Genomic DNA, 24,462 nt, shown 5'->3' with positions numbered 1-24,462 from the left:
TTTACGAGTCCAACTCATCTCAAATTCGAATCATTTTCATTGATTCTAGGAGGTTTTATAGTCTAATTTTTTTATATTTTGAGATTAATTTTGTACAATCCATTTTTAATTGATTCTAAGGATTTGACCTACCGTGATCAGAATAATATACTCGTAAAATGAACCGCATTATACTACTATACATTTGAGTGAATCATAGTTCATTTGCGAGTATAACACTATAGAAATTAGTCCAACTCGTATCAACCTTTAATCATTAGAAAGAAAAAATGATATAATTACTTCATTAATTTTTCCTAATTTTTGTTGATTCTAAGAGCTTTTATAGTTCAAATCTATATATATTTATATTAATTTTGTAATCGAATATAATGTAGTTCGCTTTTATATATATATATATACTGAAAAGTGAGATTTTTCTGAAGAAATCATTTCATTCATCCACCATTATAGGCTGAGGCTGAGCAGGAAAGAAAGTTGAGAGGAGCACAGTTTCTGCTGTCCTGTGACGCTTATGAACACACAAAAGCTTCGGCATCCATCCGACTTGATGAAAAGTTGCAGGTGGATCAGACAAAAACATCCTTGTCGAATGGAGAAAGGAGGACACAATAATATGCTCGGAATCCACACACCTCCGTCATCGCTTGCTTCCTGAACGTAATGGATTATCGTTTGTGTCTCGAAAGCCTTGCAGCAGCTCATGTGAAAGTCGATGATGGCGTACACCGAAAAGGAAACAGAGAGAAGAACAGCGACGCTTGCATGATTGATGCAGAACATGAGCTCAGCGATTTGACTTGAAGGATCCATCGTTTGTTGGATTCGTAGTTGTCAGTGACTGTAGTAGGTAAACTTTCCTTTTTTTTCTCACTCATCGATTCAGGGTTTCTGATTTCTTGTGGTGCCTCGAGAAACAATGCACATACATAGTCTATAATCTGAAATGTGATTGACCATTTGGGAATATCTTACAACACAAAAAAGGAATTGAGAAAAACACATTCCTTATACTATATAAAATATTTTTGAATAATTTCTTTATAAGATTACTTATATATTTTGGAGAGTGCCCCCCCCCCTCTTTTGTTTTCTTTTAAAAATGTTTTTTACTTTTAAAAATATCAAAAATACTCCTTAAAAGTTTTCTCCTCAGATTTTTTTTTATCAATTTTTAACTATTACAGTGTTTTCATTTATCTCATTTATAGTTTTTTTATAATATTTTATTGATATATTAAAAATAATAATATTATTATTATTATAATATCATATTTTTAGGTTTATAGCTATTTAGTTTATTTTTAATGTTCTCGAGTAGATTTTATAGTATTTTTATGACGATCAAAATATTGTAATACTCAAGTAGATTTTATAGTATATATATCGTAATGACCAAGGAAAAAATTTTGAAGGGATGATTTAGATATTTTTTAATTAAATATACTGTTTAAAAAAATAAAGTTAGAAAAAAAACCCAAAATGTGAGTATTTTCCATGAAAATCGTTTAAATTTGATATTTATAAATAAAAAAATTATTTTATGTTTTTTTATTAGTATTATATTGTGGATTTCGACTTGTATAATAATATATTAAATATATTTATTATTATTTATTTATTTATGAGTCCAAATCTTAATTTATGGACCAAAAAGTCAGTCATCCCTTTGTTTCTCCTGAGGCCCAAAAACAAAAACAAAGAACAAAAACAAAGGCATTTTTTTTCTTGGAAATGGCTTGAGTAGACGGCAATCCTGCAGCGAATTGGGTGCGCGAGCGAGTGCGGAGTCCGACAGTTGAGCCGTCGTCTCATCGCCAATGTGCCATCGCCGCTCGGCATCGCCCTCCTACATAGTCCTCTCGGGCCATGAGAGGTCGGAGGCCTCGGTTTCGAATTTGGTTCTGCTACTCTGCTGTGAGCGCCGGGAGTGAGGAGTAGAGCGCGAGAGCGACACGGCCGGTGGTCGAAGAGGATGCCGTTGGTGCGGTTGGAGTTGAGGAACGAGTACGGGTTGGGAGATCCGGAGCTGTACAGGGGAGGGTTCAGGAAGGAGGAGCCGAAGGCGATCTTGGATGGCGTCGCCGTCTCCGGCCTCGTGGGGATCTTGCGGCAGCTGGGCGACCTCGCCGAGTGAGTTCTGCTCGCCTCTTTAGTCTCTCCGTTACTTTCTCGTATGTTCTGCTGTATGCCACCCAACTTCCTTCTTGTTTCTTGTTCTTGGGTTCTTCGGAAACCCTATGATTCTTGTTGTGCATGTCGCGAGAAATATTAGTTGAATTTTGGTCCTTCTCGATTCGATTAAAGTTCCTCTTTTTTATTCATTTGGTCGTGGCAATTATGGAGTCAGCTGACTCGGGGTAGCAAACTGGAGCCAAGATTAATTAATGCCATGGGGTGTGTGTGTGTGTATGATTTTAGTATCTTTTGCGTTGTTTTCCTTCTAATTCCTGCAAAGATCAAGTTTAATTTTTTGTGGCGTAAAATGGTGTTTTTTAACTGATTTAATTGTAGTGAATAAGGAATGATTTCTCCAAGGGTACTGTTAGCAGGGCGAAGGGGGTTGGTGAGCTGCCATGTCTACCACCAGTCGGTGAGGGATTAATTTAGATGGTGAAATTGGTTGGTTTCGAGTTGTTGTTTTTATCTGTGGATTCAATGGAAGGAGATTGCATCGTTTTACTATATTTGCATGACTAATTTTCGCTCGAGAAAAAATTGTTGTAAAGAGAGGTAAACAAGGACACGGTAAAGCATGATATCTCAAGGTTTGAGAGAGTTTTTTCTTAGCTCAATAATCGAGGGTTTCATGACAAAATTCTATGATGCAGAGTGTTAACTCGTTAATGGTATCTAATCGATATTTAAATGCACCACCTGTTGATACCATGCTTTTGGGTCAGAGATGCCTATTGCTATTTTGAATGAGTACGATGCCATAGTTTGGGATTTTTCTCTTCATGAGTGTTCATTTAGAATAATATTATTCAAATAACTTCGATCGTCTCTTGCTCTTTGTTTTAGATTTGTTATGGTTCAACATTTGTTGTTATCTCTGTTTAACAGTAATTTTGTTTCATATGTTCATAATCTTGTCTGTCATACCTGTACTGAAATGAATCTGTCAATATCACAGATTTGCTGCGGATGTTTTCCATGACTTGCATGAACAAATAACGGCCACAGCTGTCCGAGGGCGTCAAATGATGACACGAGTACAGAACATAGAATCAACAGTTCCATCTATTGAGAAGGCCTTTGGAAAACAAACAAGCTACGTACATTTTGCATATGTTGCGGGTACCAGTTTCTGAGCTTTTTCTTATGCACTATTCAGAATATGTTTGGCACCTCGATGATAAATCATTTATTTCAGGTTCCGACTGGCATGCCCGCATTCGAGATGAGCAAAGCATCGTCCTCTCCACTGAACTGCCACGCTTTATGATGGATTCATATGAAGAATGCCGTGATCCACCTCGTTTGTTCCTGCTTGACAAGTAAATATGACATGTACATTTTCTATCACCGTTTCTTTTCTGCCGAAGATATGTTTAAATTGTTTCCCTCTGTTCAGATTTGACCATGCCGGCACCGGAGCTTGTCTGAAAAGGTATTCAGATCCACCCTATTTTAAGAGGGTGTGGACTGCATCACAAATGGAAAATTCTGAAAATTTTCAAAAAGAAAAGAAAGTTCATAAAACCAAGGTACTTGTTTACTTTAAATTTTAGCTCTTCCATCCGTAAGAAAAGAACTGCTTAAATAATCATGTAAGGGAATGCCATCGAAGGAGCTTAATAAATGTAAGATGAATCTTAGTAATCTAGATTCTTACCTAGAAAATGTGTTGAATAGGTGTGATTAATAAGAACTAGGATGGAAATCTAGAATGTGAAAATAATCATTTAATCTGGATGTACTGTGATGTCAATGTATTCTGCAACATGCCAATAGCAATCCTATACGTTTGGTAATGAGGGAATGAATTTCACAAATTGTACAATGATAATAAGTCAACTGTTCTTTAGAGCCAGCGGGTCCCTAGCGTTCCACAGAGAAAAGGTTGTCTGCCACATGGACAAAACCAGATTCAGACTAGTTTCATGCATTTAAAAGTAAGAAACTGTAAGTTTGTAAAAAAATCTTTAACCTTCCTGGTGGGATTATGCCTGACCCAAGGGGTTTTACTTTGACATAGTGCTGCAGCTAATTTTGTCCTTGGTTTTCTGTATCACGAGGACATGATATCTTATATGTACCTTGTACGATAGCCACGAATATTGACTCTGGAATAATAACCTAAATTTTTTTTTTTCAATATATATGAACAGAGGAAAGGATCAAGACCTAGACACGGAGAAGTTAAACATGCAGTCTACATATCTCATCATGATAGCAGGTAATATATGGGACTATTCATTTGAACTTTCAAGATAGTGATTACCTACCAGAAAAAATTCATGGTTTTCTATATTTTTGGCTATTTCCACTAATACAAACTCTTCGTGCGCATGAAAATGCGAATTCTGACAGTGGTATAAGATTTGCATCCCCAAGCATTGATGGGCAAAGATTTTCTGCTGTGAATGTATCTTCACCTGATATGAGGTTAAATCTTGAATTTTTAAGTAGATCTACATCTTTTGCTTCAAAGACTAGAGAGAACTATGCCGAACAAACTTCATATGTAAATCCTCAGGGGGTGCCTGATGATCTAGACTACAGTGAAGTGCCTAATCCTAATTTACATAGCAAAGATAGCCATCTAAGTGTTCCTGTTCTACATGATGAGCCAAGTGCAGATGGTTTGTATAATGTTGCTCAACATGATTTGCCGCAAGAACAAAGTGTTCCCAGATCATCTTCTGTTACATGGGATGAAAAATTGGAAATAGTTAAGCCTACAAGTCCAGTATCATACAATGACATACTCGTTGACAGGGTTCAAGATTTAGAAAATGTCATCAGCGTTCAAGATTCGGAGCCTCTGCAAGTGAACTTCAAAACAGAAAATGTTGAGCATGCTAAAATTGAAGCATTGAATCAAGAAGACATCTTATGTCATATCGGTAAAACTTCAGTACCAGTATCTGGTGTCAGCCACTTTGATGAAGTCAGCAGTGAGACAGATAATTATGTGGATGCACCCAACACATTGGATTCTGAATCAGAGACAGAAGCTGGGTGTCACACCAAAAGTGAAGTGCAGATACTATCTAACTTCAGCTCACAAGGAATGGAGCCTAGAACAGAAATGAGACAAGTCATAGCTGTACAAAGTTCAGAGCCCTCTGATGTTGAAGCACATAATTCATCACATAGTTCTTTGAGTCAAGATGTGACACCAAGATTTTTGCATTTAAGTTCTTTGAATGGTTCGGAACATGTGCAATCACCTTATGCCACAGAATTTTTGCAAAAACAAGAACAAACTGTTGTTGATGATTTTTGTGAAAGAAATGCTCCCAATATTTCTGAAACAAAATTTCATGCATATGAGTGTATTGACAGTGTTCTCTCTCCTATATCAGGCACTTTCAGCTCACCAACAATGATGCTAGCAGAAACCAGATGTGAGGGATCTATATTGAAACCTGATCCTCTTGCTGATGTGTCTGGTGTTCCTTCCATTAAGCTTTGGACAAATGGTGGCCTTTTTGGAGTTGAACCTTCAAAACCACCAGAGCTTGGATCTGTGAATACTCAAAGTAAGAATTTTATATCTGATTCTAGAAATTTTGCATCTGACTTTTCAAGTCGCACACTGAAGTCTCAGACACTTGTTAATGAATCAGATGCACCATGTATGCAAAATGAACCTACATCAGTAGATGCCAACTCCCAAGGGAAGGTGGCTGGCGAACCAACTAATTTGGATTCCTCAGTTCAAAGCAATTCAACTGAGGATCAGTTTTTTGCAAGAGGATATAATACTGTTCAAAAGTTCAAAGGTTCTCCATCCTGCCATGACAATCAACATGTATATAATGTCAAACAGGACTCAAATGTATCTGCTGAACCTTTTCTACAGAGGAAATTTGAACATAATTCTGAAGACACTGATGTTAGCAATTATGCTAGCTCTGATAAACTTGACATGACAAGAAATAGTGCCTCTAGTGGAGCTCCTTTAACAGATATTTATTGTACTGGATCAAGACAAAATGGGCCTAGCCAAAGCACTGTGGGTATCTCATCCAGTTTTTCTGAGCTTGCACAGAGGTTTCTTGCAAATACTATCCATAGAGAAGCATCACTTTCCACACCTTCAGGAAATATAAACACTGAAATAAGAAAACCAAAGGGTGCAACTTCCTGTCTTCATGATGATATAGAAGTGTCAAATGAAGTTGCATCCCAAAGAACCGATGAACAAAGTACCAACAAAAAGGTTGCTCATGTACCAGCAAAAGAACCAGTCTCTTTTACTTCATATTACCATGAGCAATCTTCTCCGCCACTTGAATATATGAAAATCTCTTCTCATCCTATGAATGGCTTGGATAATTCTAAATTGAAGTTGGATTTTTCCGGTGGCAATCTCCATGAAAATAGTGAAGATGCTACCTTTCCATCATTTCAGTTGCATCACGGCCCTGTTGATAATTTGCCAGTTGTTCTCTCTGAGTCAGATGATGACACCTTCCATAGATCTTGTCCATATTCTTCAGAGGAACTTCTCAGTCCTCGCTCATATACAAGCTCTGAACAGTGGGAACAAGAAGGAAGAAGTGAATATGTAGACCATGAGTTAAATGATGTTCCATACAGGTTTCAATCCTCAACTACATCCATCTCTAGATCTATGGGATTTGAGCAAATGAATCATTCAAGTATTAGCAAACCAGATGGATTGGAAAAATTTGATGCTATCATTGACAGTAGCAAAGTGCCGTCTCAGTCAGTGTCTGCCATGGAGCTTCCTGGTCTTGATTCTGTTCTATCTGTGAAAAACCAACAAGAAAGAAAATTCCCCTCTCTGCGAGAAAATCCAGCAAATGTTGAAGTGCAATCAACAAATGAGCTGCCACCACCCCCACCTCTGCCCCCTATGCAGTGGAGGACATTTAAGTTATCAATTAAATTAGATGATAATGATCCTAATATTTCCAGCAATCTCAATCATTTGGATGAATTACAACCACTAAGGTGTCCTTCCCAGATAAAGGAGCAATATTTGCCAGGATCTCCATTTGTCAACGAACCAATTTCACCACATTCCGACAAAATAGTAATTACATTGTGTCTACTATCTTTATTGGTCACTTCTAAAGAAAAATGCATAAAATGATATTACATGACATCTCCTTCATTTCCTTGAACTACATTTGCAGCAAGATCAACTGAAATTAAATTGGGAGAAAAGGTCAACTCGTAGTGTCAGTCATAAAGAAGTGGACAGAAGGGAGGACCTGCTTGATCAAATCAGAAATAAGGTTGGTTTCAAGCTTAGTATGGAAATGATTGCTTTCCTGAATATGTTAAATACTGCTATTGAGATTTCCTGGTGTGATGTCTCATTATGCAATGATGAAGATGCTGAATCAGTTTCCTTCAAACTGAATGTTCAATTAGCAGCTAAATTTGCTCTTCTCCTTTGCTCTTATTAACCTGTGTGAAATGGATAACTTTTGTGTAAAAATTCCAAAGTAAGGATTTAAATCTAAATCCAATGTCAATTTCAGTAACCTACTAAAATGGTACATCGATGATATACTGGGTGGTAGACTGGTTTGTAACATGTGATATTATCGAATAAAATAATAAAAAATAAAAATTACATGCCATTGTAATAATATTGAGCTATATATTTTGTTACTGATACTTGGTCAAATTGGTAAATACCGACCACACCAATTGGTATTTTCGAGATCTAACATCTCGTTTCAATATTCTAAAACAATGGCCTTTTAGCATTGCTATGTTATTAGTATAATTTATAAATCATTCATCAATTTGGGCGAGTTCATTGGTCACACTGGAACAAGCACATCTAATGGTTTTCGAATGACAATTTTAAGTGATAAAAATTAAACGTTTTTACCATTTCATGGTTTATTCTGATTGATACGTATCTTTAATCAAGTTTCTGATTTTTTGCTACAAGAGAAGACTAATTGTGTTTTTTATGTCTATGCAATATGGAATCTAATGCCTCATTCTTGTTTAGGTCATTATGAGTATCTGTTGAATTTCGGATTTTGATGTTGAAATCAATTGATGAAGTTAAAATCTAATGTGCGTTTGAGTAACGTAGTACTAACCTCGATCAAGGAAAGGCAATTCGATTAAAGCAAGAAGAATCAGACGTTGGGATGGAGGAATGGCCAGAGTGGAACATGTTAGAAGATTGGACATCGGGCCGAAGGAATGGTCGACCTGCCAGAAGGACTTCGTGCCATGAGTTCGGGTATCGAGCTAAAAGATCGGACATTGCGCCAAGGAGATCGGAAGTGCAAGAGTCAACATGTCGATTGGGCAATACGCCGAAGGAGGGGACGATGCGCCGAAAGATCAGACGAAGCGTCAAATGAACCAATGACATGCCGGACAACATAGGATTCATGCTTGTAATCGTGTGTTTAGATCGAGTTAGTTTAGGTCTAATTGAGTCAGTTTTGTGGTGAAACAATGCCAACTTAATTAAGGGCCAATTGGGCCTGAGTTGGGTTTATTTTGGGTCAAGTGGAAGGCCTATTCAGTCACCCATAAAAGGGCCAAGCGATGGCACTGCCGGACTGGGCGGTAGTATCGCCCAGACATAGTCTCCCAGACTATGCCAGGCAATGGTATCGCCAGACTGAGCAATGGTACCACCTAGTGTTAGTGTCAGACTGGACGTTGGTACCGCTCAGTGTCAGACTGACAGGCGATGGTACCGCCTAGTGTCAATGTCAGACTGGGCATTGGTATCGCTCAGTGTCAGACTGACAAGCGATGGTACCACCAGTTGTCAATCTGGCAAGCGGTGGTACTGCTCAATACTGGCGATGGTACCACTAGTACCCCGAAAACCCAGGATGAGACCGTTTTGGCTCCAAATTTAAATTCATTTAGGGCCTATAAATACCCTACTCATCCCTACTCGATTAACACACGAACTGGGAACAAAAATTGGGGAAAACGTTGTTGTAATCTTATAAGAATTCCCCTCCTCTAGCTCTAAGTGTTGATATTAGTTTAAGAGATGGGTGAGTGGCTTGTAAAGGTTATCTCCTAAACCTGTGAAAAAAATAAAAGGGTTATAAGAGGATAGTTAATCTTCGCCCATTGAAAGAAGATCGATAGTGGAAGCCGATGGTCTCGACGGAGGAGGAATCGGGAGTGGACGTAGGTCACAACGACCGAACTACTATAAATTTGGTGTGCACTCTCTTTCTACTTTTTATTACTATTGTTCTCTGTTTTAATTACTTATTACACTTACTTCAAGTGAAGTACACTTTCAATATCATTTCCATACGTGCTTTATTGAAACGATTTTTCTAAATCGTCGAAGTTTTCCGATAGCACTAATTCACCTCCCCTCTTAGTGCCAATTTCGGTCCTAACAGTATCATGTTCAGCATAATATATATGGACACAGCAAGCCAAAGAGAAATAATGCAAATGATTATAGTGTGTGGCTGCCTATGGACAGTAAATGAACCTTAGGAGCTATAAGCTATGTTTCTCAGAGCACCATCTGTGCTTCTACAGTTAAACATGTAAATAGAAAAACTTGTTTTCATGTACAAGTTATGGATATATGTGCATTCAGCATTTATATGTTGCTCTTAACTTGGATAATATGATATATCATGTATGCATTGAGTATCCTCTTTCGTCAATGTTTACATCAATATCTTGCAACTACTATATATCTACTTAGTGTTTCCAAATGTTTATAATCATTCTATAAGAGCTTTAGTGTAGTTAATTGCAAATTTTCTAAAAATAGTAGCAAATTTGGCTTGCATATGTTGTGTTAAGTTGCCAACAGCATTGGCATTTTAGTAGCCTAGGCTACTAATTTAATTGCATGGGTTTGCTTCCTTAAGTAGGTGTAAAGTCATTAGTATCTGTTTTATCCTGTTCTCGTATCTGTGATTACTGATTGGCTTGCCTATTTCGAAGATATTGTAAATATACTTATATACTAGGTCTTTTTTTTTCATGAGAATGCAAAATTTATGCTCATTATCATAAATCACTCAGATGACTCATTATTTTCATTATGAGATTCCTTTTTAAATATGCACTTCATTGTTAATGTTGCTCAGAAAAAGAAAAATGTTGGCCCATGATTCTGGTACTGTGCAGTCATTTTCCAATGATTCCTTTTTAAATTCACTAAGCTGCTTTTTCCAATGATTCTGGTACTGTGCAGTCATTTAATCTGAGGCGAGCCAAAATATCCATGCCAAGAGACATTCCACGGCCCAAAACCAGCATTACCAATGCCAATGTTGCCGCAATCTTGGAAAAGGCAAGCGCTATTCGCCAGGTTAGACTTGTTTACTTTGTTTCAGAATTTTCTTTCCCAATCACTGTTTTGATCATCTAATGTCTTCTCTTTTCAGGCATTTGTGGGCAGTGATAAGGGCGGTGATGATGACAACTGGACCGATGCTTGACATTCAAACCCTTGCAGAAACTCATGCTCCGGCATGTCCAGAACAATTCGATATGATCAGCTCCTATAGAATTTTCTTCATCATTTTAGGTCATCAGAAGCATGCTAAAAAAGCTTTACGACCATAACTGGGGTGATGCCTGACATTCCGACCCTTGCAGGCACACGTGTGAATGGTTCTTTCTCCTCAGTTGCTGCGAAGACTGAAGCATGCTCACAATAATCAATATGATCAATAGAGTTATAGTGGGCAGGTCTCATGTTTATAATCTTCATCCTTTGGGTGATCAGAAGCATGCTTCGGAGCATGTCAATAATATAGGTTATTTTGATGTAATTATAGTTCGCAGCTCTTTGTTTCTTCATCCTTGGAATATAATCCTACTTGAGATTCACACTACAATGCAGAAAGTTAGTTTGCTAATTTGTATTATATCTGTTTATACTGGTCAGTGGTGTATCAAATAAGAATGCTGTTGTGGGATCTGATGCTGTCGAAGATTTACTGTCTGAAGGTTGTGTTTTAGCATCTTTCTAACTCCATTTCTTTTATAGATTTCCTATTTTCAGAACCTGAGATGGATTAGTTTAGAAGACTTAAAATGAATGAAAGCAATTATGATTCTGAAGCTGTCGTCTTTCATTCACTGCAGATTTTGCACAGAAGATGAGACTACTTTTTTTTTCTTTTTTAGTCAATTATTACTGGGTATTTATATAAGTGCAACTTATATCTGTATAATTGCAATTACATCGACATTATCAAAATCGAATATATGTATATGTATATATATATATAAATATTTATATATATATATGTATATATGTATATTTATATATGTATATATGTATATATATATATATACATATACATATATACATATATAAATATACATATATATATATATACATATATAAATATACATATACATATATATACATATATATATATATACATATATATATATATATACATATATATATATATATATACATATATATATATATATACATATATATATATACATATATATATATATATACATATATATATATATATATATGATACTAGAAGAATATTCTTTAAAACACAGTGAAAAAGGATCAAGTGGTAGTAAATGCAAGCCTTATGAACAATTTGATTCATCTAAAAAGATATCATAAGATACTAATATCACAAGAATAATTATTATGCAATGCAATAGGCATTTCAAGCTAATAGCATGTTTTTTGCACAGGGATTTATTAATATCAGGCAACAAATCACTAAAAGAACAGAGAGAGAAAAGCCTCAACAAGTTGGCACTAGAAAACCATGGAGATTATCCATATCTTAGAGAAGCACCTGTCTTGTTGTTGTATTCCTACCTACTCTCTTCTCTAGGAGAAGAAGAAACTGTGCAACATCCTGCTGATTACATACCTTATTTCTCCTGCCATGTATATAAGTCAATAAGCCTCAGATTAGATTTCACAAGTCAAGATTCAAACAAAGAATGAGAACCTAAATTTGCTGATGACCTGTTCAAGAAGGAGATGAGTTAAATTCAAACAAAAATAAGCCAGAAGGTTCAATACAACAACCCCTAGATTTCAACCAAGTCTCTGTGCTTTGGGTCACAGTTTTAAGAAGCACATATATATACATCAAGAAATCGGTAGCAATTCCATTAAAGAAAAGAGACCATGAATTACACTGACTAAAATGCCAATGCGTCAGTGAATAAGAGACTTTTATGAATTTTATTGCTGATACTCGGGGTTGAATGCTAGGGCCTCCCGGTAGATAAGTTCCTTCATCTGTTCTTCCGAGAGCGCATGCTGCTCAAAGTCAAAGCTGAAGGGCATCATGCAGACTGGCTCATCGCTGATGTCATGCAAAGATGCGAGGTAGGGATGTGCAAGAGCTTCTTCAACTGCCAACAATCGAGAGCAACAACAACAAAGCTGTAAGGCCCACCAATCGAGAGGAAACAATAAAAACGGAAACAAGTAATTTGGGATATGCGAGGTCATAAATTCACACCTGACTCTTCACATTGGAGTCATGATTAGACCAACCATCATTTCAATAGTTTAAATGGGCAACCACAGATGCATCGTCTAAAAACAACAAAAGATGGATGGTAAGAACTCACCGGTTATTCTCTGCCTAGGATCAAATGTTAACATCTTTTCAACAAGATCAATAGCTGCAGGGTGAACATGGGGAAATTTTTCAGGAAAGGACTGTCGTGGATGACGAGGGAGTTGCCGAATATATCTTCTTGCATTTTCATTCACAAAATCCAAATCAGCCTCGTTTGGAGTGCCAATAAGCTGCATGACATGAGATGATTATCAAAACCACAGATCAAATGTGCATATAAACAAGAGAATGTCAGCTACACTGTCAAACATGAACCAATAATCCATCAATCCCCAATGTATTGGTTGTTAGAGTGAAAATAAATGCATGATATTTTGCTTGTTTAATGCTTAAATGAATGGGATATAAATATATAATGGTGACACGAATGATGGAAGATTTCAGACATAACAGGGTTTGACAATAGAATAGAAACGAAGTATATAACTATTGAGCACAATGTTCGAGCTCCTTCCCAAATCAGAGCCTTTTCTCTCACTTCCAGCGTATCCTCAGCTTTCACTTCTTTTTAACCACAAAAGAAACAATCCTATCTACTCATTCCATCAAAAAGGAATCAAGATACAGATCAGCGTTGGTACAAAAATCACTAGGGAACTCATCTCCCCAGCTATGACCAAAAGGCTTTTGTGCTTTTATTCACTTGGTTTATGTTGAATTGGAGTGCAATCTTGGCAGAAGACCTCTACATTTCCTCTTCCTTTTTTCTTTCCCTACCCCAATCAACCTCTTTGATTTCCATTTTTAATTCATATCCAATCTGCAACTTTCCCTTGTATCCCCAATTTCAAATCTTTTTGGTTCATCTCCAACAAGAGCACAATAAATGAGCATTCATAAAGTTGAACCAGAGTTACCGAAAAGCTTGATAGTTGGATCAAAAATTGATTATGTTGATTATAACAGTTCATACCATGAACGGCCGTTATGCTAATAGCGATGAGCTGTCAAAGTTCAACGTGAGCTACACTGGTACAAAGTGTATTATGTTGCATGAGGCATAATGCCATGCCATACAACAGAAATAAATTTGATCATGGTTAGGTATTGAATTTGAAAATAATGCATCCCAAATGTAGATGATGTACTCGTACCATAATTATAACAGCTCATACCATGAACGGCTGCTATGCTAATAGCATATCAACATAACGATGAGCTGCCAAAGTTCAATGTGAGCTACACTGGTAGAAAGTGTATCATGTTGCATGTGGCATAATGCCATGCCATACAACAGAAATAAATTTGATCATGGTTAGGTATTGAATTTGAAAATAATGCATCCCAAATGTAGATGATGTACTCATGCAAAAGAAAGATGAGTTACTTGATGCAATAACCAAGTGCAGACCTGACCCTGGTTCCGGAACCGACGGTTCTGGTTGCTAAATTTTGAGAACTGAAACTAAACTGCAGAGGGCCAGTTCTGGAAGCAAAACCGGCAGTTTCGGTTCCGGTTCTAGTTCGAACCGCTAGTTTTTTTATTTTTCATTAAAAACATTTTAAAATAAAAAATCATAATTTAAAATAGGAGGGCAGTTTGGTTCTAGTTCGGTTTGGAACCAACACACCGTCAGATTGGTTTGAAACTTATTCCAACCCAGTTCGATTCCGATTCGAATCGAACTATAGTCAGGGCTACCCAAGTGTTGACAAGAAGCTGATGTTGATGCAAACCAACAAGAACAAAAAGAAAATTTCAGAAAACTTGCACCAATCCACGAGGCAGCCCTTAGAAAGAGATGTAAACAGATAGTTATAGATAAAGCCACTATTGGTAAGTTAAACAATGGTATTATACTGATTATCAAGTATGCATAGAAGCTAAATGTCATCATGACTAATACAAGATAAAAGGAAGATAGACAGATCCTATATCCAATAGCTTGCGTTGGCTATTATTCATAGAGGTGCAAAACAAATTGATATGGAACTACCAAAATATCTACCAAGCAAATCCCATGCAAAACACTCAATGGCAATCACGAAATATAAGTGTTGGTTGTAGATAGAATTTGCCAAATCAAAAAATCTGAAAGGATAAAAAGAATAGCATGATTTTCTAGGCTTCTGCCATTGAGGTTTGAGGAGATTCACATGTACACAGCCTGAGTCCTCCAAGTAAAGAGGCTTCCAAGACTTAAATCCCAATAACTTAAGTCGGAAACAATCAATCTCAAAAACAATGGCGACAAGGCTCCTTTCAAAAACATAAGCTCGGATGGAGCTAAGCCTCGCTTTCAAAAACTCCAAGAGTTTATAATATAAAATTATGACTAACATCATCCATGGAGGACTGACCAAAATCGAAATTCTAGTACTCTCATGGCAAACTAGCAAGTAAGAGCTAGCAAAAAATACACAGAATAACACAATGAATAAAATATGATTTTTCAGAAGACACGAGACAAAGTTTAAATAGGAGGACCATACCTCCATCAACAGACGTAGCTGGTGCACATGATCCCTTCCAGGAAATAGAGGCTTCCGGTCCATCAGCTCCATAAAGATGCAGCCGACAGACCACACATCAATTGCTGCAGTATACTCTGAAGAATTTAGCAATAGTTCTGGTGCTCGATACCATCTTGTAACAACATATTCTGTCATGAAGTCAGTTTCTGAGGTAGTACGAGCAAGTCCAAAGTCACATATTTTCAGATCACAGTTGGCATTTAAGAGGAGATTGCTTGGTTTAAGGTCTCTGTGGAGAACATTTGCTGAATGTATGTATTTTAGCCCACGAAGAATCTGATAAAGGAAATACTGCATGGGAAGGAAACAAAAGATACCTTTAGAATGAGTTATGTGTCAACTACAAAAATATCCCAAACATCAGCTGAAGAAATGAATTGCTACATGATTAACAAGTTTCAGCAAATTGCAAAGAATAAGATTGTAGAATTTCTATTGGAACCATTGAGCTGCTTGCTCATCAATCATCATGACTTACTGACAGCCTTTTTCAAAGCTGTAACTCACACTGGATCATATCAAACTCAAACTCAGTTTGACTCGAGCTCAGCTTCACATAAGCTTGTCCAGTAAACATTCAATTAACTATAGCTTTTATTAAACTGAGCCAAGCGAGCTATTTAAATCTTTCTTTCTTTGTAATAAAGCCACATTGGCTTGGATTGTTTACATATTAAAAAAAAAAACCAAGACACCATTTTCTCAGTCAAGAATCCAACAATTTGGAATCAGAACCAAAATACACTAACCACCTTTTTTAACTATTAGTTTCTCGGAGAATCAACTGAAGATATACACAAGAGCACTAAAGTTTACGAATGGAGGAACCAGATATAAATCCATTAGACACTGGCCCACTCCTTCAGAAGGCCTAATGCAGGATGATTAAATTAGCAGTTAGTCAATAGTTTGAGCATGATTAATGCTGTATCAAATCTCATGAGAGTCACAGTGACATACCAAAGAGCACTTAATCTCTGAAAATGAAACAAGTATAAATCGTTCAATATGGTGTAAGGGGATTAAAAAACAACCTGACAATGCTCCTCAGAGAGACCTTGATTTGAACGAATAATTTGATGAAGGTCAGTATCCATCAACTCATAAGCAATGTAGACATCGTTGAATGCCTGCCGTATGGGGGACGGTATTATATCTCTGATTGCAACAATCTGTATTACATAAATTACAAGTCAGATAAGAAAAAGATCAACTTTATACTGCCTATTTTGTTTTGATGATCCACTTCCAAAAAAAAAGCAGAGGAAAAAGAATGATTTTGATTATTTCTACAGCATTTTACATTGCGTGATTTCATATATTAGCATGCAGGGATAAAGAAGAAAATGGGGAACAGATAGAGCGAAGCAGGCAAACCACTCACATTTTCATGATCCATGTGCCTGAGAAGCTTTATCTCACGCAGCGTCCTCTTGGCATCGATCTTGTTATCAAATGCGTTGGCGATCTTCTTGATCGCCACTTGCTCCTGCGTCTCCGAATTCAAAGCCGAGCTACAACCACAGAGCCGGCAAGGATTCAAACAACAACCAACCCCCACTATTCCGCCCATAGAAAAGGAAACTTTTCCCAAACGCAGACAACCAACATCACCGTCGGCCAAACAAAATCGGATCTTTCCCCATTCAAGAAGAACCCATAGCTGAGAGAGAGAGAGAGAGAGAGAGAGAGAGAGAGAGAGAGAGAGAGAGATTTACCAGACGATTCCGTAGGCGCCCTTGCCGATGGGCATGATGGGCGGCTGGTATTTGGAGGTGACCTCAAAGATGTTCCCGAATATGTTGTACTGGACGAACCGGCCACCGTGGCTGGGCGTCGCCTGGACGCTCTCCAGCCCCTGCTGCGGCAGAGCAGCCTGCGGCGGCGGTGGCTGCCCTCCGGCCTCCGCCATCTCGGTATCCGTCGGCTTAGCTCCTCCCTCCATCTCCTCTCTCTCTCTCTCTCTCTCTCTCTCCCCAACCCTACCGATCGATCCTATTCCTCCTTTCCCCAAGTTCGCTTTTTGCGCTAAAAAGGGCCAAAATTCACCGTGCGCTTCGATTTAGGCGACATATTTATCGCGTATTTGCTTGCTGAGAAGTCCCCATCACCACCACAATATAATACCGATAACAATAGACTAAGCACAGCGTTGTATGAAGGATTCGGTGAGGGTGGCGATACCGCATCGCACGGTGAATAGTGGAACGAGGGAGAATCCGACGGCTGTGATCTTACGGGCTAGATTACGAGACCGGCGGCCGTGCGAGCCACTTGCATTATGGAGAGTATATATATATATATATATATATATATATATATATATATGTATGGAGAGCGGTTGGTCACACGAGTGAGGCGTACGTGTGTACAGACGACGGTGGTCTGCGTGTTGGAACAAATGTAAAGCAGATTAATTTGATGTAAAATCATTCATATATTAGAATAATCCTCCTTTGTTATCTTTAATAATGTAAATAATTCACGTTCCATCCATTAATTAAAAAATTAAAATTAACCTTTTTTAATCCCAAACGAAATGTAGTCTAATCACGTAATTATTTATTATTGCTCACATAATAATTTTTTACACATAATAATATATTAGTTTTAAATTAACTTACTTTATAAATCTCATCCTATAAATCTATGAAAATGTTAGTATTTGGTGAAAACTTTGTCGAAAAATCTTGAAATCAAAGAATGTCATTTTTGAAAAATGACGTGAATGTATGTATGTATGTATGTATATATATATATAGTAGTAATAAACGTAATTATGTTAAGATTTAAGTAGTCATAGAAATTTGCATCATAATAACTATGATCGATGCAAAGATCAACTTTCAGGTCGACAAAGAAAGAAGTGAGTTACCACAGTGCACTCTCTACCGCCAGAAACCCAAACGTGGGAGAAAAGTTGGAAGTGGTGATGGATGGAGATGTCAATGGAAGCTTCTCCGATGGGAGATGATTGCTTTCGCTTTGCCCCTCCCACGAGAACATAGAGACCAGCGGATGCAATGTATCAGCCGGTCTTTGTTTTGTTGGCATGCGAACTTCTCCTCCACAAGGTTGCGTTGGGAGGTAAAAGCTGAAAGCTGACAGATTTTGGCAGTCTCAGAATACAAAGATACCACCGAGTGAGTCATCCCCTCCGGTGGAGGAGAAGCAAAACATAGATAGCCTCACTGCTCGGGAAAAGGACTGTGTGAGCAGGAGAAGCTGTACGGTCAATGAAATAAATTTTAAAAAATATTACTAGAAATTGATCTTATAAAAGAAACATTAATTAATAATGTGAGATAAATTATGTCTTGAAAATTAGTTAATTAGTAATATGGGATAAAAGAAACATAAAAAATCATAAGTTTGACAATTTTATGTTCCTTGAAAATAGTCTTCTTCTTATGTCTCGATACAATGGGTTCTCATTTAGAAAGTAATCCTATAAATTTACAACATTGAAGGTTTTTGAGATCTCTCAATCATATGGTGAATTGAAGGTTTTTTAGATAGATATTGTTATTAATTTTCTTTTAGACCTCTTAGGGATCATATTTCTTCGACTTCAATTTATAGTAAGTGTCTATCAAAAATCTCTCTTTTCGCAAATACACCGTAACCATATCTCCTTCCTTGAACACCTTTTCTCTCCCATGCTTATCAGCTACTTCCTTGTACCTAGCACTAATAGCTTCAACTTCTTTTTCACTTCGCTTAGCTATGTTGTTAGCTGCTATACTGAATCCAAGAGTCTTTGGTAGGCGAACTAAATCCAAAGCATGCTTTGACACTTTCTTGTAAATAATATAGAATGGTGACATATGAACTATGAATTGCGTTGTTATAGGCAAGTTCAGTTTGTATGAGTGCAAAATCTTATTGCCTTGGTTTATCACCACAAATACAATGAATCAAGTTTCCCACAGTTTTATTAGCTACCTCTATCTTACCATCAGTTTGTGGGTGAGCTATGCTGCTAAACTTCAAACTTGCATCAAATCTTTTCTACAATATCGATCAAAAATGAGATAAATAGAAATTTAAAATCTCTTTTAGAAGTTTTGATTTTGGTACTCCATGTAAGCGCACGACTTCTTTAAAGAATAGCCTAGCAAAATATATCACATCTGAAGTGTAACACCCATAATTAGTCCCACATCGCAAGTGGGCAAAGATTAATATTAGCTTATAAGGGTCTGATGAGTGCATTATTATAACTTTAGCTTAAGTATTTTAGTTAGTGGTTTAGACCAAACCAGAGTTATAGGTCAATTAGCTCATTTGTCTCGGATCGTGACATTTGATATCTAATGAGTGGAGGAGATTGTAACACCCCCCAATTAGTCATACAAAGATTAGCCACAAACACATAATCAACTCCCTTTTGACTTTTTGACAATCCTAATATAAAATACATGGATAAATCCTCCCAAATATCTTCTGGAACCGGTAATGACATATATAAACTAGTGTTTTGTGACTGATCCTTTGTAGTTTGATAAGTCAGACATTTTCTTACGAAACTGTCCAATATCCCCTTTTAATTATGGCCAAAAGTATCTCTCTTCGATACTTGCTATTGTTTTGTCTCGCCTAAAATATCTACTGAGTCCTTCTCCATGTAAATCTCGAATAATCTTTTCTCGTAAGGATATCCTTGGAATACATAGTTTCTTGAATGTAGTCTTCCATTCGTTTAGCCTTATACAAATTTGAATATATCCATTACGAAGATCAATCTTTGAGAATATCTTAAAGCATTATAGTTGATCCAATATATCTTCTAATCAAGGTATGGGAAAGTAATACTTAACCGTGATTTTTTTGATGGCTCTACTATCTATGCATATCCTCTAGCTTCCATCTTTCTTGGATGTCAACAAAGTCGAGATAGCACATGGGCTCATACTTTCTGTCTCTTCTGCGTCAACTCTTCTACCTTCTCTCTTAGTAGCTCATTATATTTTGGGTTCATCTGATAATAAGGTAAATTTAGTATGCTTACTCTTAGAGCCAAATCAATTTGGTGTCAAATATCTCTAATGGGTGGAAGTCTATCTGGTATTCTTCAGAGGTGATCTCTTTGAATTCTTCTAATATTGATCTTAGTTCGTTTGGAATCTTTGCTTTAGATGACTCTTCTCCCTTCACAATAAGAGTATACCATACTCTTGTTCTGTAGAACTGGTAGTGAATTTCTACACAGTTGAAAATGGATAAAAAAGACTTTCCCTCCAGTTTAAAAATATTGGATTTATCTACATTTTTGTTAGTCGATAGATAAAGCAATCATTTTACTCAGTCCACCAAAATATATAGATATTCTTTCTTCCAAGATTAGGTTACATTTACATCATACTATCATGGCCTTCTAAGTAATACATGACAGGCATTCATATCAACTATTTCACATATAACTTTCTTCTTATAGTTTTTCCCAATTGAGAGAGGAACTCTACAAATCTTTGTATGGTGTTGGATAAGCTTCCGTTTATAATTTTAAGTGTCTCACTAATGATTTGGATACAATATTATCACAGCTTCCATTGTCTATGATTAATGCCCAAACTTTGTTATTAACACTGCATCGAGAATGGAAGATTTTCTTATACTGAGATGGATCTTCTAATCTTAGGGTGAGTAACAATCTTTTTACAACACATGCGATATATTTCCCTTCTTCCTCTACTGTTTCAATATTGTCAATATCATCAATTATATCATCTTAGGTATCTTCTTATTCAAAGTCATCTTTGTGATATGCAAGATTAATAGTCTTACAAGCATAACACTCATTGGAACAATGACCAGGCTCCCCACATTTGAAACATTTCTTGACCAGGGATCGAGCATATGGATTAATTGTGGTAGTCAGGATATTCTTAGCTTGCCTTGTTACTCCGGTATTTGTTCCTTGATTTGTAGGTTGTATTGATTCGGTCATAACTTGCTTCTCTTTGTTAAGAGCATATCATGTTATTAGAGTAGAGAATTACCGAGTAGTAATTGGAGGTCGAATCAATAACATTTGTTTTTTAATGTCATTGTGAGTTTCATATATTGTCCTTGTTGAAGTTAAAAGACATTCTATCTTTAATTGTAAATTTTACTATATTGACGTACCTTACTATTTGCTAATCTTCTAACTTTAATAAATTACATCTAGTTGAAAGGTGTAAGAATTCATCAATATACTCGGTTACATATCGAGTGTCTTAGATGCAGTTTGGTATTATAGGAACAATAATTGTTTATAGTTTAGGGGTAGGACTATTTCTTTAAGAAGTTGCTTCATCTTTCACTATAGCTATACTGGTGCATTTCCTTATCTTCTTATATTATTCTGTAATATATCCCACCAAGTTGTTGCACCTCCTTTCAACTTGCATACAATATGCTTGACTTATTTGTGATCAAGGGCATCTATCATCTCAATGAAGTTCTCTACTTCATAATTCTAGTCAAGAAAAGCTTCAATGTTAAGGTAGCTATTAAAATCGGGAATGTATACTTTGAGGCGGTAATCCTCAAAGAGTTTATTTTGTTTGGATGGTGCATGATGTCTTCTGTATCTTTCACTGTCATATTCTGAGTCATCATCATAGACTGTTAATTATTGTAGGCGGATAATATCACGTCGATTGAAGTGTCAAGATTGAGTTGTGTTCGAAAATCTTGGGGCAACATCACATGTGCAATGGAAGAATAGAAAATAAAAATCTCATATTTCCATAGAAATAGTTTCTTGTCGTCGTACGATGATTAATCCGCAAAAACCCGCAAAACTAAAAAATCACGCTTGTTAAGAAAGATGTGTTTTACCTAGGAAGATCGTATATCCCTAAAATACTATAAATATGTGGGAGAGGATGAAGGAGATTAACTATCCTCTTCTCTAGTGGTGATCCACACGGGGGTTATGAAGACGCTCCTCAAATCCCTGCCCAAATCTCCATACACCTTAAATAAGGGCTCTTAATTGAGGAGGAGAATGGGAGAGAAGAATAAAAAGTGGCAACCAAAAGGGGTCCTTATGGCCCTTTGGTTCCATTATATTTATAGAGGCTCCCTTGTCAACTTAACCCTAATAGATCCTGCCCTATTTGGTACTGAATCTCCATCCAACTACCCAAGCTTCTTAGATTAGTGGGTCTCTACCCAATAATCTCTCATTGACTCTTATTGGATCTCATCAATAGGATCTAATAATTCAAGGGCTTATTAGATATTCAATAAGATGGGGGCTCCAACGGATTTCTCATATTTGAACCTCTACTCGTCGCAACACCTACCATATGCATGTGACCCTCTACGCCTAATATCGAGATGGTCGTGAGTCATACCTGTCAAAACTAATTCTGACTCAATGAATTATTATCTCTATAATAATTCACTCGACTCATCGACTACGAACGTACTATGCTACTACACCGTAGTCCCCAAATGATACAAGGGAATCCAATACATTGGACCTATCTATCCTTAGTTACCATGTACATATATTCTCATCCATTTAATATCCTAGAGACTTATATTGAGCATGGTGCTATCAGGCTCATACGGTTTTTCATTGAGTCTCGCTTTAATCGAATACTTCTGAAGAACTCTTTCTCTGGCTAGAGATTTGGTTGAGCAAAAACACATAAGATATTCCTCTTGTGACATCGAGAGTGGATGATCCTCTATCGATACTCAATAGCCCTCATAAGATTGGCTACCATTCTCGATTACTAACTATACTAGATTTGGAACTTCCAAGTCTATAAGTCTGGTATCAAAGAGTGGAGTACTCATATAGAACATCCTTGGTGTCTCAAGTCTAAGGACTAGATACATAATTAGAATAACGGAATCGTTGTTTGACAATGAGGCATCATCAACCATCGAGCATTCTATAAGCGGATCAACTAGTGAACTCATTCTCCAATGAGTACTTGCACTGTATCCCTAGTATCCCCACACGAGCAGTTATGAGACCAACCGCCTTCATCATATGGATGGGTATACAACACACCAGTCTATCCGGTTATCTTGGTGTCTCTCTCGAATAACATATGATCAGAATTATTTAGGGTTTATGTTTAAAGGCGAATCAGTCTCATTATCACGATTTCATCACGATTCGATTCTCATTCCACGGATCCATAAATATCACAATACAAACAACATGCAAGATAAAGCGATAAAATACCAATAAATAATAATAAACAAAAAAAAGTGTGTATTGTGTCATATATGTCATCACTCATGTGATTGTCTTGCAAAATACCTATGACTAGCAAGTTGCACCTGCACGTCTTCTTTGGTTAGTTATGTGATAGTCCATAATTATTTTTACTTCATCTAAATCATCTTTATATGATGATTGCCTATATTAGATAGCAGGCCCGTGTTGATGATTAGGCTAACCATTAGCATCAACTCTGGCACGGTTGATCCTACCATCATCATGAACTCTATTGGCGCCTAAACCCAAGTTATTGAGCATATCCCGAATCTCTCGGAGTTTCCGGGTTATCCTCGCTTCTTGTGCTTTTAACGTCGCTCATAGGGTTGGCACTCTTCAATCATTATTATTATGATTGTTATCATTGCCTCCATCACAAAAGTTATCACCATCAAAATAGCTACTACCAACGTCGATAACGTCGTCGTCGTTGCTACCATTATCGCTACTTGACCTCATCTTGATGGGCTATAGAGTTGTACTTAGCAAATTAATTTTTTGATACACAAGATCTACTATAAGTAGTGAGTATAGAGTATACTTCTTAATTTCCTAACCACAAACTATTATGCTAACACCAAGAGTAAGGCTATGATAGAATGGAAATAAAATTAAAAAAATATTACTAGAAAGAATTTTGGTAAACTAGCCTTATAAGGATAGATGAGAAAAATTAACTTCTTATAAAGGAGAATGAAAAAAGACATACTCCAAAGATTTTTTTTTTTAATGTTTCCATATGCTTAAATGAGATCTTTATTTATACTAGTTATAGGTCTTAAAAATAATTAAGTAGAAATTTAGGATAAATTTAGGTCTTGAAAACTAGTTAAATAATAATATAAGATTAAAAAAATATGAAAATGATAAATAAACAATTTTAGGTTTTTTTAAAATATTACACAGTCATTAGCGGATCAAACAAAGCAGAGTTTGTAATGATCAACTTTCGGTGACTGACTGAGCTGAAAAATAGCTGATATTGAT

General features: G+C 36.6%; 2 protein-coding genes across 4 annotated transcripts; one reads left to right on the top strand and one right to left on the bottom strand.

Moving 5' to 3' along the window:
* Nucleotides 1-1,667: 1,667 nt before the first annotated feature.
* On the top strand, nt 1,668-11,104 carry LOC103999674 (SCAR-like protein 2). 3 transcript variants are annotated; one of them, XM_009421487.3, is made up of 10 exons: nt 1,668-2,133; nt 3,137-3,300; nt 3,377-3,500; nt 3,578-3,710; nt 4,335-4,402; nt 4,537-5,711; nt 5,799-7,234; nt 7,338-7,439; nt 10,373-10,489; nt 10,566-11,104. In XM_009421487.3, exons 1-10 carry the CDS (start codon nt 1,976-1,978, stop codon nt 10,617-10,619), a joined length of 3,531 nt encoding a protein of 1,176 aa, XP_009419762.1. In that variant the 5' UTR covers nt 1,668-1,975; the 3' UTR covers nt 10,620-11,104. The 3 variants fall into 3 exon arrangements, 2 of the variants coding, with proteins under 2 accessions (XP_009419762.1, XP_009419761.1); XR_001976026.2 differs by having other exon boundaries at nt 1,830-2,133; nt 4,537-7,234; nt 10,566-10,708; nt 10,780-11,013; XM_009421486.3 differs by having other exon boundaries at nt 4,537-7,234.
* Nucleotides 11,105-12,102: 998 nt separating this feature from the next.
* Nucleotides 12,103-17,305, bottom strand: LOC135670955 (mitogen-activated protein kinase 1-like). The gene is made up of 6 exons (XM_065178754.1): nt 16,961-17,305; nt 16,627-16,756; nt 16,277-16,414; nt 15,201-15,533; nt 12,757-12,937; nt 12,103-12,534 (listed from the first exon to the last, which is right to left on the bottom strand). Exons 1-6 carry the CDS (start codon nt 17,185-17,187, stop codon nt 12,362-12,364), a joined length of 1,182 nt encoding a protein of 393 aa, XP_065034826.1. The 5' UTR covers nt 17,188-17,305; the 3' UTR covers nt 12,103-12,361.
* Nucleotides 17,306-24,462: the final 7,157 nt, after the last annotated feature.

This window comes from Musa acuminata, unplaced genomic scaffold (genome assembly GCF_036884655.1).
Source record: "Musa acuminata AAA Group cultivar baxijiao unplaced genomic scaffold, Cavendish_Baxijiao_AAA HiC_scaffold_1137, whole genome shotgun sequence".
NCBI classification, from domain to species: Eukaryota; Viridiplantae; Streptophyta; class Magnoliopsida; order Zingiberales; family Musaceae; genus Musa; species Musa acuminata.
Note: the sequence above shows the minus strand (reverse complement) of the source record. Positions and strands in the feature narration are given on the sequence as shown.

Bases quoted from the DNA above. Each gene is read 5' to 3' on its own strand.
- LOC103999674 (XM_009421486.3), top strand. From the start codon at position 1,976: ATGCCGTTGGTGCGGTTGGAGTTGAGGAACGAGTACGGGTTGGGAGAT. The intron at 3,301-3,376 runs GTACCAGTTTCT...CATTTATTTCAG, and splicing joins ACATTTTGCATATGTTGCGG to GTTCCGACTGGCATGCCCGC. The intron at 7,235-7,337 runs GTAATTACATTG...CTACATTTGCAG, and splicing joins CACCACATTCCGACAAAATA to CAAGATCAACTGAAATTAAA.
- LOC135670955 (XM_065178754.1), bottom strand. From the start codon at position 17,187: ATGGAGGGAGGAGCTAAGCCGACGGATACCGAGATGGCGGAGGCCGGA. The intron at 16,757-16,960 runs GTAAATCTCTCT...CTGTGGTTGTAG, and splicing joins GGCGCCTACGGAATCGTCTG to CTCGGCTTTGAATTCGGAGA. The intron at 15,534-16,276 runs GTTGTTTTTTAA...CTTCCCATGCAG, and splicing joins TCTCTGAGGAGCATTGTCAG to TATTTCCTTTATCAGATTCT.